We start from the raw sequence: 15,971 nt of genomic DNA, 5'->3' as shown, positions 1-15,971 counted from the left end.
CACACTTGGTTCAGAAAACATTCTCCCAAGGGAAAGTAACTACTTTAATCATTTATGCAGATGACATTATAGTTATTGAAGATGATCACTAGGAAATTATAAAGTTGAAAACATACTTGGCAAAAGAGTTTGAAATTATAGATTTAGAAAGTCTGTGGTATTTATTAGGTATATAAGTTACTTGGTCAAAACAAAGGATTTTCATCGCACAACAAAAGTATATACAAGATTTGATTAAAGAAATGGGTATGCTAGAATGTAAACCAACTAGGATTTCTATTGAGGTAAACCACAGACTAAGGAAGAAAATTGAAGAAGCCCCAATAGATGGAGGCACCTATCAATAAATGGTGGGAAAATTGATCTACCTATCACACATAAAGCCAGATTATCTTTGATGCAATAAGAGTAATTAGTCAATTTATACTTGTATCATTGAACTCCCACTTCGAGGTTGTATACAAAATTGTTAGATTCCTAAAGGCTACCCCAAGCAAAGGAGTAATGTTTCAATGAAATGGTTATCAATGATTGCAAGCCTACACTAGTGCAAGTTGAACAAGATCCATAGTACATAAAAGGTCAACAATTGGATATTGTACATTTCTTGAAGGTAATCTCATCACTTAGAGAAGCAAAAAACAACATGTTGTTGTCCAATCAAGTACAAGGGTTGAGTTTAGAGCTATGACTCAAGCATTTACAAGTTATTGTGGCTTAGAATTATGCTCATTGTCCTTAAGATTAAGATCAAAGAACCCATGATGTTGTCCTATGACAACAAGGCAACCATTAATATAGCTCACAACCTAGTCCATCATGATCATATGAAACATGTGGAAATTAATCAACATTTCATCAAACAAAAATTGGAGACTGGACAAGTGTGCATACTCTACATGTCTTCTTCAAAACTATAGACGAACAAGCTGACCAAGGGTCTCCCTAATTTGACATTTCATCAAATCTTAGACAAAATAGGAATGCAAAATATTGTTGCACCCACATGAGTGTTAGAAGATTTGAGAATTAATAAGGTCCAAATACATGCACAATTCTTTCTATAATTTGTCTTATATAGTTGACTTATATAGTTGTACATGTAATAGTTATCCATGTAGTTGTTATTCTATTTAATTTCTAGAAATTAAGTTTGTAATTACGCTAGAATTATTTTTCCCTATCAAATCTTAGATAAACTAGAATGCAAAATATCTTTGCACCTGCTTGAGAGGAAGTGTTGAAAGATTTGTGAATTAATAGGGTCCAATTACATGTACAATTCTTTCTATAACCAGTCTTGTATAAGTATATATGTAATAGTTGTGCATATTTATTTTATTTAATTTCTAGAAATCAGAGTTTGTAATTAGGCTAGGATTGTTTTTCCCTACTTGACTGTTTTTTGTCACCTCTTGTATTTTAAATAGCCTTGTATAGATTCATAATAAATAGAAAGAAGAAACATTTTCTTTACTGCATTCAAGTATCTAAAGGGTTAACACAAGCTGCAACATAAACTGTCAGAAAACCATTGCTTTAACTGCTAGATGTATTCTGTATGTATTTTGTCATCATTGGCTGCAAATCTGAATCATCCTCTTTACCGACTCGATGTCAAAAGTTCATTCTTACATGGTGATCTCAGGAGGAAGTGTACATAATACAACCTCCAAATCTTTCTATTGCTAAACGAAAGATTAATATAGCCAGAAACAATTGTCAAGGATCGTTTAAGAGGTCTATCAGGACCCTGACAAAGATTTGGTCAGCCCAAGGATGGGCAAATCATACTATATTTGTCAAGCATAAAGGTGGTACAACTACAGCTCTGATTGTGTATGTCGATGATATTGTGTTTAGTAATGATGCAACTGAGTTTTCCCTATGGAAGAAAACCCCTCGGAAAAGAGTTTGAGATTGAAGACTTGGATCGCTTAAAGATCATTTCTGGGCATTGAGATTGCTCAATTTAACAAAAATATTTTTGATCATTAAAAGGAAATATGTGTTAGATTTGTTGAAAGAAATCAGGACATTAGGATTTAAATGAAAATATAGTCCACTTGAGGTGAATTACCAATTCGTTGATAAGGTAGGGCAAAATTCTTTTCACAAATGCAAAGGTTACCTAAAGACGTGTTTGCAAAAGGATTTTTGCATAAGCAATATGGTTACATGAAAGCTAAGGGTTTTATAGATGTAGATTGGTTGGTAATATTGCCTTTTGTTCATGGGAACCTTAACAGGGTTCAAAGTATCAACCGAGTCGATATAATGCATAAACTCAGCACTGAACCAGTGTGACTCGGTTGACTCAACTGAGATTCCAAGTTAACTCAGTCAACTCAGTTAGGTTACACAAAATTTTCCAACGTAATACATAGTATCTTTTTTCTTTTCAATCACAACAAAAAATCAAATTTTTTTTAGATAAATCAGAGATTCCCCAAAAGCAAACACCAATGATTCTAAAATTGAATCTCTCAACCCATCAATGAGAAGATCAAAGAAGAAGAAGAAACAAGCAAATTTAACCCAACCCATGACCCTTTTGGAAGACTATAAGAGGAGAATCCACCGAAGGATGAGGGCACAAACAATTTAGGATTTACTTAACTGATTTTTTGAAAATTGAGCATTGTCGGAGTGTAGGAGCTGTAGTGCGGTGACGCAGTGGTGCTTGTCAAGTGGACTGAAACTTCCAATCCTTCAACAGCAAGGCAACTCTCCCTCACAGTCAGATTCATCTCTGCCTCTCCCTCCGGTTGTAGGTTGCAGAGTTAAAATTTTGCAGTCATGGGTATTGCATGTGTATTGTGGACTATGGGTGGGAGGAGAAATTGGTAAAGTAAAAAATTAATGCTAAATGACTTTATATTTATATTTTATGGTTATGTGGGTGGCTAGAATGATTTTATATGGTTATGTGGGTGGCCGGTATGATTTTATGAGATATGATTATATGGTTATATTATTTATGGAATAAATTATAAAATGCATTTATTGGTAAATGATGGATATGATTCAGTGGATGCTTTTATAACTATTTAAATAATGTTAACTATGAGACAATTTTGTTTTATTAATTTTTTGAACTTATTTAATTGTACCTTTTTTTTTTTTTTAATTTACATAATATTTTTATAATTTTTAAATTTTCTAATTTTCTAATTATCTTATTTTGCATATCATTCGATACCGAGCCAAAACACCGAGACTGATACGCCTCGGGAGCCTCCAAGTTAGTAACCGATACTACGATTATGAACCATGAACCTTACAGCTTGACAAAGTAATAAACAACAAGCAATAGCAAGGTTAAGTGCAGAAGTCAAGTTAAAAGAATGGCCTATGGCATTTGTGAACTTGTTTGGCCAAAGATTCTTCTCAAGGAACTAGGTAAAGAGGTTAAGCTATCTGAGAGTTTATATTGTGAGAATAATGTCACAATTAACATAGTTCATAGCCTCATAATCCAGTGCATGAAGCTAGAACTAAGCATATTTAGGAATACTAACACTTCACTAATGAACAAATCAGGTGTGGCCAAATCTGTACCCTTTTTTCTTTTTTCTTTTTTCATTTTTTTTTTCTTTATGTCATTTTTCTTGTCCCCATTGAAACTTGAACTTGGAACCTCCTATAAACCAACCCCAACCCTTTACCACCTAAGTCAAGCCTCAAGAGCAAATATGTACTCTATTTATGGAAACTAGTTTTCAACTTGCTGATGTTCTTCCTAAAGGAGTAACAAGTCATCTATTTCCCATGGTGTTAGGCAAGTTGGGGGCACAATATATTTGCACCAACTTGGGGGGGCCCTGAAAGTTTAATGAATTAATAAGTGAAAGTGTATATTTGTATTTCTCTTCTCCTCGTTCCACACACACACATATATATATAACACAGGGCATAGTTGTAGGGAACAATCCAACAATCCTATTTCTTGTCTTTTCTTCTATTCTCCTTTTCTCTTTTACCAAACAACACTTTGATCCTACATGTCACAAGAAAACAACAAAAATTACTTGCTGACAAAGCTTATGTTGTAGATTAGATTCTATGTTAACACATCATGCAAAATGTCCACTAGGCATACAATCAAGGCAACCCTAACAAAGAAGAAATGATTAACATGCCACACTAGTTCAGGTATATCCATCCACATATATATTTCACAATGATACATTTCACAGATAGGGCTGCTTAGGCAGTGCCTTTTTGGAGGTCATAATAGCAAACCTATCAGTAGGTATTCACAAATTTATACAAAACACAGAAACCAGAGTAGAATAAGTTGCTTAATAATAATTGAGACAAACTAAGGACAGAAGCAGCAGAGGAATCCATTGTATTAGATTGAACAAAACACAAAGAAATCTTTTGAAAACATGCCAAAATTCAGTAGAAGAACATTTAGGTATGTTTTACTCTTGGGGCCACAAGTTTAGTCCGCAAACATTCCCAGACCATATAATACTCACTATAGAATCCCCAGATTCCAATGGACAGAAAATTTAGAACTGAGACTGGATGCATTTCTTGAGCCATGTTTTAAATTGATAGCTATGTCAAATTGGAAGCAAATTCATATAATCTTTAAGGTTGTCAACAAATAACAATGCCCCTTTGTATAAGTCTAAGAAAGAATGTTAAGGTAAATCAACAAGTTATTGTCCTAGATGACCTTATAGAATTAAATAAAAATAGGTCAGTCAATAAAAAGAAAAGAAAATATTCAGAACTTACTCCTGTCCATCCAGGGTTATTTGCATTTCCGTAAGCCAGGTTAATTCTGTTATAAGGAATTCCTGACGGAGTATTCCAAGCAGGCAGCAATCTATCTGCAATATCTTGAGCCTTTTCAAGGAAGACTTTGTCACCGGAAAGATCATATGCACTAAGAAGTCCACCTAAAACTCTGCATTCAACATAAGTATACAAAAAGGATAAAAAGCAGTGGACATGTCATACGCTTCTTCCTCTCAACCATCCCAGAGAGGACCTCTGTCCCCAAAGAAAAAAAAAGAAACTTATTATTAAATAAATAAATAAGATGAAACCTTATAATGCAACCTTATGGTTGTCTCAAAAACACTAGCCTCATAGTTCTTGTTGAAATCCAACGAGTTTGCAACCCACCTGCCATGAATTACAGTCATGACTACTTTTAAGTACTATCAATTCCAAGCTAAAAATTCAAATTTAAAATACATCCCCAAATGGAGAAATCAGATAGCAAAGTAACAGCCCAATAGAAGAAGATGAAGCATATACATTTAGACAAGAAGGGAAGGGGAAAAAGAGAAGGAAAAAAAATATAAACTCACTCTCTAGCTCTTTGAAACTGTTCATCAAGACCCATTATGAATAAGGTATCAAGACAATCTACTATAGTTGCTCCAAGACCACCAAAGGTATCAATACCATTTTTTGTTTGTGGCTGCTTCAAATGAAAATTGAATATATAAATTGCAGAAGATGCACAATTGAAAAAAAAAAAAAAAAAGCACACACACACAAACAAAACCTCTGAGTAAATACAAGCCATCACATTTGAATGTACATTGCAACTTGCAAGTACAATCTTGTCAGCTCAAACACAGAGGACCATTTTGACAAAAAAATTGCATATATGGACTCTTGCAGAAGTTCTAATACAAAAAAGGACCCTATAGAATAGTTTTCAAATTAATATAGCAAAGTTTATTTCTTCTTTTGATATACAACGGAATGTTGTAAGTTATCTGCTTCTACATGTTCTGGAAAAACACAGCCATCTCAGATGCAGTAAGGTTACTAGCTTCCCATGCCTCAGTTTCAAAAGAAACCGGGGCATATTTGAAGAAATTTACTACTGCTGCAGGTGGCTGCATTTTTTATGGACAAAATTGTTTAAATTACAGCATGGCAGGTGTATGTTATTAAGAATAGCAAACCTGAAGTTCATCTTGGCCCCATGCGTACTTTTCATAGGAACTCCATGCATGAATCATAGCATCTTTTACTTGTTCTCTCCGCCGAAAGTTAGTGGGATCATCTTGACCAATGGACTCCTTGGCTGGTTCACTAACTCTATCACTTAGTTGGATGCTTAAACCCAAATCTCGTAGATAGTTCTTCAAATCTTCAAGCTACAAGAAATATTTTTTTTCATTTGTTACCATTAAAATCATAAGGATTATTGATGCATCAGACTGAAAAAACTACACCAGTCAAGTCTGTGAACAATTGAGAAACCATGGCTGATGAGAATTTTACAAATCTTACCAGATTTTGCAGGTCAATAAGCTCTTCATTTAATCTTAAAACCTCTACCTGAAAATTCAAACAGTTAACTTGGCTGGTAAAAATTACATTTCAACCCTACACAAAAATATAACAACACAGTCAAGGGATAAAATATTGATATTGACAATAATATTGAGGTTCAAAACATATTGAAATAATGATAGACCAATGAAAATGTCGATTTTGAAAGATATTTTGACATATTGTAGATATTTTATAGATAATCCTGACATATTTAAAGAGCGATATCAGGGTTGAATATCAACCATCTAGTATATATCTGGATATTGTAGATAAAGCAGACAGGTTTACACTTTACATTTACATCTTTCCACATTTCAAAACAACCAAAGTGGAAGTGGCTCACCTCAAATGGAAAATCATCAAGTTTCCTCAAATATTTTATTTAAGCCATGTTATACGGGAAAACATCACCTAAACCCATCATTTTGCAAGTCCTACTTAGTACCTTTGTGCTTGAAAAAAAGGATTTGAATGCATAATTTTCAACCATACTTTCGTCTGTCTTTTTTTCATAAATGTTTGGGGCCTGTTTGCCAATGGAAATGAAAATTACACAAAAAATTTTACATTTGAAAAATGAAAACTTGTTTTCAAATAGTTAAAGTGATTGCATATTGTAAGACACAGACAAATGATATACTCTAATGCTTTATAAAAACGACCTTTAAAGTGATTGCATATTTTAAGACACAGGAAAATGATATACTCTAATGCTTTATAAAAATGACCTATTCTTAGAAGTATCTTCAATATTGGATTACAACACATGCTTTCTGTGTCATTTTCATGTTTTCAGTTTCCAAGAACCTAAAAAAATTTTCCATTTTATTTCCATTACCAAAGAAGCCCTTGCAAAGTGAAACCTATACAATTATTTATGGGTTCTGCTCATTTTTAGAAATGATATGACTTCAATGAACGCCTTTTTTTCCCCCTTTTTTTGGTGGGGGAATCAATTAAACGCACCTGCATTTAGTTCTTTCCAGATTTCTTTTCTTTTCAGTAATACACATGCTCAAGACAGAAATTTCAGAATTTATTCCCAAAATTTTGCAACAATTTCCAATTCATTCAGCTGACTCAAATCCAAATTAATAAATTGAAATTCACAACCCAGATTCTTCCAATGTGGGAACCCAACTTTCCCAAATGTTAGCCAAATTTCTGAGACTTTGGACCACAATTTACCCCAATTCAGCTTGCCAAAAATAAAATTTACAAAATCAAGATGAACATTTTTGAGAATAAAAAGAGGGTACCGTGTGGTCTCTGGTAAGAGTGATTCTATCCCACACAATGAAGGTGACCGCAACAAACCCAATGAAGACTAGTACCAAAGTTCTCCTCCACCACCTCAATGGTAATGATGGTGATGATGATGATGATCTGGTTTTTCCCATTTTTATTTGTCCCTTCTTTTCAGTATTATACAAGCCAAAATTCAGGAAAAATAAAAAATAAATAAAAATCTGGGTTTTGTTCATCGATGGTACTAATTAAAGAAAAAAAAGAACAATAATGAAAGAAGCCAAAAACAATCACATTTTCTGATTGGTGGTTAAGAAAATGTGAGGTTGTAAAAGAAAATTTTTGGGGAGGAGTCTAAAATAGAAACCCATTTTTCCACCATTTTTTTATATTTTAATTAATTATAAAATCAGAAATCAACTATAATAGATAAACTTTCTATTTTTTATTCTTAACTTGGATAAACTTTCTATTTTTCATTCTTAAATATAGAAAATAATAATAATTTTTACATAAAATTAAATAATTTTATTTTAAAAAAAAATCAACTTAACTTGTATCTTTCGAAATAATAAAAATTTGTTAATATCTTAATTTTTTAATAATTTTTAAAAATTATTATTATTTTAAGATACTAGTAAGAGTATACGTGCCAAACATGTGAGAGAATATGAAAAAAAACTTTAACAAAAAAAAATTAATATGTGAATTTATTATTTCAAAACTTACATAAAAATCTAAGTAGAGATTCAAAATCAAATAATTGAATTAAACATGAAACCAAATTAAAAAAAATAATTGGGATTAGATATCAATAATATTATACTTTTTGACACAAAATTTTATAATAATAAAATTATCTTTTAACCAATTTTCTTATATTAAAAAAATAAATATCACCTTGGTCATTGACCATAACATTTACCAATTTTAATTTAAATATATTATTTATTTTTTACACTAAATTTATAAAAAAAAAATTGTGTTAATTATTTTATACATAGTTTAAATATTTTTTTTCCTTTCATATAAAAACTTTTTAATAAAAATAAGAACAAAAATGAATTAATTTGATCAAGAAATTTGTGGATTAAAAAAGAAAAAAAATCTTAAAAACTTTAAAGAGAATAAAATTTATAATGAATGAAAAAATTGAAAAGTTTTCAAACTTTTAATGATAAATTCTTATAACATTAATTATATTAATAATGTGGTTTTAAAGAGCATAAAATTTATAACTTTAAGATTTTTGGAATGAAAAAAGTGAAGAGTAAATAAAAAATTAATGATTTGTTTTCATACATTTTCTTTTCAAAAAAGTAAAATAAAAAAATTTATATTAAATTTAAAAATTCTTGGAAAAGTTATTGACTTATATTATGTTGTTAAAAATTATTTTTGAATTCGTTTTTAAAAACTATTATATATTTTGTAAAACCTATTATTATTTTTTGTTTTTAAAGATAGAAAATATAATCCAAATTAAATTAAATAATCTCACATCAAAAGAAAAATATATAATATATCAAATTATTCAATCAACCGAAAAAAAATATATAAATAAAAAATAAGTTATATATAACTCAACACTCAAATTTTATTTTCTTTCCCTCGTATTTTTCATCAAATTTTTGTTAGCAAACATGACTTAAATAAAGTTCATATTTGGATATCAGACTCTTTGCCTTGCACCCTTTTTGTGCCTATTGGGTTGTTAATGTCTAGATATTTTTTGGGTCTTATGTTGGATGCCGAGGAAAGTGAGTAAGAAAAAAATATATATATTTAAGGATTGAAAACTCAATTGAGTTGATTTTCTTATATAAATTTTATTTTTTTCAAGATTTCTTTGAAACCAAAAGATTGAAAAGTGCAAGGTTGTGAATTTTCTTTCCTATTCATTCAACTTTCCTCAATTTCTCAACAACCAAACATGATTCATTATTTTGTTCTTTCAACTAATTTTTTTCGAGAAATTAATGTGATGATATTAACTACAATGTGATAGTGACCTAAAGTAACTTGATTATGGTTTTATATTTTATTTTATTATAAAAGACATAATTTGTATTTCCTATAAGTTATTATTTTACTTTTAAGGCATGTTTTTTTTTTAGTGATTAAATTTGGTTGTCATCTTCTAAATGAGGTTATAAATAAATCTACTTGGGTTTATGAACATTCCCTAAATTTCAAAAAATTATAAATAAATCTACATTATGTTTAGTCCTCAAAAAAATTGATAGAAAATTCAAAGAAAAAAGAAAAAGAGAGGAAAAAAATGGAAGAAAAATAAAAAATAAATTTTAAAGTTCATGAATTATTTTTAAGCATTAATTCAAACTCATTCCACTTCTTTAAACTCTTTTATATAAAGATTAAATAATCTTAACATACCTGAGTTTCTTTTTCTTAGTGCTTTCCTTAAGGCAAACATAGCTAAAAACATAGAATCCTATCAAATGTAAACACTTAGGGTGCGTTTGGTGCGTAGGAATGAGTTTCTCATTTTTTTTCTCCTTCATTTCCATGTTTAGATAACTTAAATAATAATGAGAATAGAATCAAAAGTGAATTTAATGGAAATGAAATTTCCCTTGTGAATGAGATTTTAATTCATCTTAGCTAGGGGGTGTTTTAATTCCTTAGTACAAGCTATTTTTAAAAATACTGTTCAACTATTAAAAAACTAAAGACTTTACATAAGTTATTTTTAAAAATCATTTTTTATTTTGATTTCGTGACACAAATTGTAAATTCAATTTATATAATGTAAATTAAATTTAATTGACTTCTTATTAAAAGTAAGAATAATTTTTAATTACAAATAAATTTAAAAATAAATAGTTTTTAATAAAATATGAATATTAATAATATAATAAAATCATAAATGATATATTTTTATAAATATTATAAAATATAGATATTAACATTAATTGATTTTATTTAATCTATAATTAATTATTTCAAATAATTGTTAAGAATTATGAGATGTATTAAATAATTTAATAAATTAATTATATCTATTATTTTTTATAGTCATTATATATATATATATATATATATATATATATATATATATATATATATATATATATATATATATATATATATTTTGTGAGTTTTAAATTATTTTTTAAAATTATTAAATTTATAAATAAATTCAATACAAAGTCTCTCTCGATTTGAATTCATTTTCTCTAATGAAAAAAATAAAAATAGAACAATTCTCTATTTCACTTTTTTTTTTAAGAAAATTATTTTTAAAAAACAAAAACCAAATAGTGTTGTAAATTTTTTAAAATAATTTGCCCGCATAGGTTTTTATTATTTAGAAAAAACAAACCTCTCAACGATTTTTTTAAATAAAAAAAAAATTTAAATCATATGTAAGGATATTATCATAATTTGTTTATTTTTTTTTATTTTTATTCCTATTTTTACTTAACATTGAAATAAAAATAAATTATTATTATAATCTTACATTATTATATACATTCAAATACAAAAACTAAATTTACCAAATTTATTTGATTGAATAGGAATAGAAATAAAATATTCATTCCGAGTTGCCATTAATTTAACAATAAGACTTTTATAACAACTTTTAATAATTTTCTTTATCAGTTTTATCATTAAAAACACACACAAAATAATAATAATAATAATAATAATAATCCAACTCAAGAATAAATACACCACTGACCGCATAGCTAGTGGGAGCGATGGAAGCACTGAACATCCGCTACACCTTCCTCTACCTCACCTTCGTCTTTGCAATTATCTACCTTCTCCAAACCCTAATCTCCCATAAGCTCATCTTAGGCCGTCAACCCATCACTCTGAAGCAAAACCCACATCTACCTTTGCGCTTCTCCTCTGATGGCATATTCAAAATCCTCCAGGTTCGCCCCCGCTTCTAGCTCCTGCAGTTCTCCTCCAGTTTCGTTGACCTTGACTGATGATCTTCGCAGGTCGCCGATATGCATTTCGGAAACGGAGTGGTGACTCGGTGCCGAGACGTGTTGCCGTCGGAGCTCGATGGCTGTTCGGATCTCAACACCACTCGGTTCCTCCGGAGGTTGATTGATGAGGAAAGGCCTGACTTTGTTGCCTTTACAGGTACTTGTTCTGTTTGTTTTGGGAGAAAACAGTTTCCTGGAAAATTTTCGCCATTATCGATGCTTTCACCATGCAGTTCTCCTATTCATGAAATTATAATCGATTAATTTCTGGGTTTAATTCTCTTTCTTCGCTTTTCTCATCCATTTTCAGAATACATAAAGTAAATTTTCAGAAACAATTTCTATTCAAAATTTCTAAGTGACTCACCCATCCTAAAACTCTTGGAATGATCATTGGGAAAGACTTTGATATGAATAGAACCTTGAAAGATAGTGTGTTGGATCATGTAGGCATTTCATTGCATAGACTTCAATCAAAAGTGTAGATATGAGCTCTTGTTTTGAGCCAGGAATCATAACAATCTGTGTCTTTGGCAATGTCGGGACAAAACTTACTAGAATTTGTAATCTAGGAAACCTCCTGAGAAAAATGTGCATAAGAGTGAAGTAAATAAGAGTAAAGAGATCAGCAGAATTAGCAGATAGTTCTGAATCTCTATGAGCTTGTTTGATGTTAATAAGAGTGACTAAGGGAAACAGTCACATGTCTAAATCTGTTGAAACTTAACCCTCTCTCTCTGGAGTTTTTGGTTAATGAGACCTTCGTCTGTTAAGATTCTTTCTGTTCTTCTCTGAAAAGATTAATCTGTGGTCATTTCTTGTACTAGGGGATAATATATTTGGAACGAGTGCTGCTGATGCTGCTGAATCTCTGTTTGAAGTCTTTGGCCCTGTCATGGAATCTAGACTTCCTTGGGCTGCAATTTTGGGGAACCACGACCAAGAATCAACCATGACCCGTGAAGAATTGATGACACTCATCTCCCTTATGGATTATTCAGTCTCACAAATCAATCCAGCTGAAGATCCTTCCAGTCCTGCCGTAGACATTGACGGATTTGGGAATTATTATCTGAGAGTTAATGGTGCTCCAGGTTCCCACTTGGCAAACAGCAGTATCCTCAGTCTCTACTTTCTGGACAGTGGAGATAGGGCTACTGTTAATGGTCGTCGAACTTATGGATGGATTAAAGAATCTCAACTTCGTTGGCTTCGTGGTGTTTCTCAAGGATTTGAGGTATACCTTACTGAACAATGTTAATGCAATCAAGTATGATTTCAATTTTATGCAATAGGGCGCGTTTATTGCATTTCACCAGAATAATTTTAGACTATTAACCATTGAAGGATTCTAAAATTCAAGAAAACAATTCCGATTTTCACTTTAATGACATGACACCAAATGGTTTTAATAAATATACGTTTCAAGCAGTGCGATTATTTCTCCAAAAATTCTTCTCTGATCATATGCATCCAATAGTTTCAAGTGAGGTTTGGTACATTTTGATTTCATTAACATGTTGCAGGTCACACCCTAACAGGGCCAAAAAAGGGATTCTAAACAATCAGCAGACCTCATTTTACCACCAGCTGAAACCCCAGCCCTGGCGTTCTTCCACATCCCAGTTCCAGAAGTCCGGCAGCTCTACTTCAAAGAGATTGTAGGCCAGTTTCAGGAGGCTGTGGCTTGTTCAGCAGTAAATTCTGGAGTCCTGCAGACATTTGTCTCCATGGGGGATGTGAAGGCCGTGTTCATGGGCCATGATCACACTAATGACTTCTGTGGGAACTTAGATGGCATATGGTTTTGTTATGGTGGAGGGTGTGGATACCACGGTTATGGTAGGGCAGGGTGGCCAAGGAGAGCCAGGATCATACTTGCGGAACTTGGGAAAGGGGAGAGGGCTTGGACGGGAGTCAAGAGGATCAGGACATGGAAGCGACTTGATGATGAGAAGATGAGCAAGATTGATGAACAAGTCCTATGGGACCTTAATTCATCAATATGACTTCCAGATCTGCAGGTATACAATCTCATTTTACCCAAAAACCAGAACCAGTTATGTTGTACATTATCATTGTGTCATTAGAATTGTTGATGAAGAGACTTATGGATGGTTTCTTAACGCTTTCTTCTTTTAATGAAGAATATGAAAATAAAGCTTGATCTGGGAAAGCAGGCTTCTTTGTCTCTGTTGAGCTTCATAATTCTAGTGTTTGCAAATGAGGGATGTCAGGATTAAAAATTTATGTATCTATAATCTATTAATGCATTGATTGACGCTCATGCTGTTGTCCGCACTTTCCTGAGATCCAAACAGAGTTTTTTAAGTATCTTTTAGGTTTTTAAACTTTTTCCAACACTGGGAAGAACTCTTTTAACATTGAATAAGTTGTGTGAAATGGGCCCTACTTCTCTTGTTAGCTTCATTGATTGATTAGGCTCAAGGTAAGGACTGATGATGTTTTTTTGCTTCTTTCCCTTTCCCTTTCCCTCACCCTTTGGTTTGAGCCTTTAGGCTTTTAGGGCAATGCTTTTGGTGTCTCTTTTTTTCTATATATACTACTTTTCTTTACCTAAAAAAAAAAAAGTCATGTGAAATGGGTCACATAGTGTGTTTTCTTGTTTTAGAAACAAAAAACACTATGCTTCAAAATTCATATTGAAGTCGGCCTTTTTTTTTTTTTTCCTTGTCTTAATTTTTTTTCCCTTAAACAAAATTGAGAGATTTTCCATCAAATTTTTGTAAAAACTAAAACCCTTATCCCCAAATATTCAAACCCTAACAAAACATTTTCAAAAAGTCAGGGGCTCTTTGGAAATTATTTTTGAAAATAATTGTCTTTTAATACGCAAAATAGTTTTTTAACTTAAATTACACAAGATTTTCAATTGAACAATTTTTTTTGAGAATTTATTTTTGAGAAGGTATGTTTTTAAAATTTTCTGGGTTAGGAACCACACTAAAATTTAGGTTTATAATACTAGATACCTTGAAAAGGTATGCATCTTCTACATCCTTAGAGGTCACTAGCATTATTTATAGCAATCAAGTCATTGACAATTTATAAAAATAAGGTATGTCGGTGGATATTAGATTGGTACTATTAGAATAAAATTATAAATAAAAAAAAAATTCATAGTAGTTATCACTTAACAAGCATGTTGACTTGTGTTGAGCCTAATTATATTGTTCACAATAATGACTTGAATAATTTAAAAAATTAATATTGATTTGTTTTGTCTATTAATAAATATTAATGGATTAATTAGTAAATTGTTTAGTTAATAAAAGAAGGAACATGATTAATGGAGTAATTAATGTGTTGACCTAGCTAAAAAGTAGTTTAAAGATGGTTAACAATAGTGAACTTTCTTTGCAACACTGAGTTGGTGGCTTAAGTGGTGTTTGTTTTTTAGCTGAATAGAAAAAGTCAAAATATTTAGTTTTTTCTTTAAGCTCAGATAAAATTCCTTTGGCACCTTTAAGAAGTTAATAATATCATCCATGCATGTAAACAATTTTAGAAAAAGCTTAAATGATCCAAATTCAATTTATTATTTTGAAGGTAGGTGAATCAAAGTAAGTGACAACAGGAGAGGTTTTTGAAAATGACTATATGTAGGGCTTCACCAAGGCCCGATTTATTTTCATGAATTAATCCATGCTTCTCTAACTTCCAATGATCATAATTAAGCTCATGAAAGCTAGGATCACTCCATTATTATGGAGTCATGAATTTTATTCATTCATAAAAGAAATGAAAATCAATGAAAATAGAGCAAGTATACATATTGAATGAAGAATGGTAGCATGATTTTGAAAATTAATTTCTCTCAACCTAAGGATGATCTAGAATGAATTAAAAACAATTAAGGAATAATTCATATAGGTAAACAATTGAGAAACATTTTTTTACAATCACAAAGATCATATAAAATTACAAGACAACAAGAGAACACTTAAGAGAAAAGGTGTGTGTGCGGGTGCTGAATACTAATCTGATTGTGAGCTAATTATAGACCTAAAAGTGACCTAAAGGAGAACCTAAGTGAGCTGGTTGTGAACCTAAAAGAGAGCTAATTGTGGGACTCAAAGTGACCTGAATATAAGTCTTAGAAACAACCTAATTACGTGTCCAAAGAGCAAGCTGATTGTGAACATAAGGTGTGCTGATTGTGAATTGAATTGTAGGCTATAAAGTGTGTTGATTGTGATCTCCATGTGTAGCTATGTGTGAGGATGTGAATTGAATTGTAGGCTATAAAGTGTGTTGATTGTGATCTCCATGTGTAGCTATGTGTGAAGATTGCTGAGTGAAGGTGATTGTAATCTCTAGGTACATCAAGAACCATAAAAGCATGTAAAGGAAACAATCATGAAAGCTCATTTCACTTGTGTGAAACCAAAGTTTGGTTAATATCGGTTTTGATGATAA

At 31.1% G+C, this 15,971-nt stretch overlaps 2 protein-coding genes across 2 annotated transcripts in view; one reads left to right on the top strand and one right to left on the bottom strand.

Moving 5' to 3' along the window:
* LOC100242790 (mannosyl-oligosaccharide 1,2-alpha-mannosidase MNS1) overlaps positions 1–7,894 on the bottom strand; it is a 49,317-nt gene extending 41,423 nt beyond the window's left edge. Inside the window, exons 1-6 of the mRNA XM_002263448.5 lie at positions 7,578–7,894; positions 6,274–6,321; positions 5,943–6,137; positions 5,334–5,446; positions 5,080–5,145; positions 4,753–4,924 (exon numbers count right to left, since the gene is read on the bottom strand). Coding sequence (XP_002263484.3) covers positions 4,753–4,924; positions 5,080–5,145; positions 5,334–5,446; positions 5,943–6,137; positions 6,274–6,321; positions 7,578–7,802 — 819 coding nt within the window. The 5' untranslated portion in view covers positions 7,803–7,894. The remainder of the gene's footprint in view (positions 1–4,752; positions 4,925–5,079; positions 5,146–5,333; positions 5,447–5,942; positions 6,138–6,273; positions 6,322–7,577) is intronic.
* A 3,351-nt stretch (positions 7,895–11,245) lies between these two features.
* Positions 11,246–13,707, top strand: LOC100249663 (probable inactive purple acid phosphatase 28). The gene is made up of 4 exons (XM_002263580.5): positions 11,246–11,471; positions 11,541–11,688; positions 12,359–12,768; positions 13,073–13,707. The coding sequence occupies exons 1-4, from the start codon at positions 11,292–11,294 to the stop codon at positions 13,538–13,540; spliced, it is 1,206 nt and encodes a 401-aa protein (XP_002263616.1). The 5' UTR covers positions 11,246–11,291; the 3' UTR covers positions 13,541–13,707.
* Positions 13,708–15,971: the final 2,264 nt, after the last annotated feature.

The sequence above is a fragment of the Vitis vinifera genome, chromosome 11 (assembly GCF_030704535.1).
Source record: "Vitis vinifera cultivar Pinot Noir 40024 chromosome 11, ASM3070453v1".
NCBI classification, from domain to species: Eukaryota; Viridiplantae; Streptophyta; class Magnoliopsida; order Vitales; family Vitaceae; genus Vitis; species Vitis vinifera.
Note: the sequence above shows the minus strand (reverse complement) of the source record. Positions and strands in the feature narration are given on the sequence as shown.

Excerpts from the sequence above, each read along its gene's own strand:
- LOC100249663 (XM_002263580.5), top strand. The coding sequence starts at position 11,292 with ATGGAAGCACTGAACATCCGCTACACCTTCCTCTACCTCACCTTCGTC. Across the intron at positions 11,689-12,358 it reads TGACTTTGTTGCCTTTACAG|GGGATAATATATTTGGAACG; the intron begins GTACTTGTTCTG and ends TTCTTGTACTAG. Across the intron at positions 12,769-13,072 it reads GTGTTTCTCAAGGATTTGAG|GGCCAAAAAAGGGATTCTAA; the intron begins GTATACCTTACT and ends ACACCCTAACAG.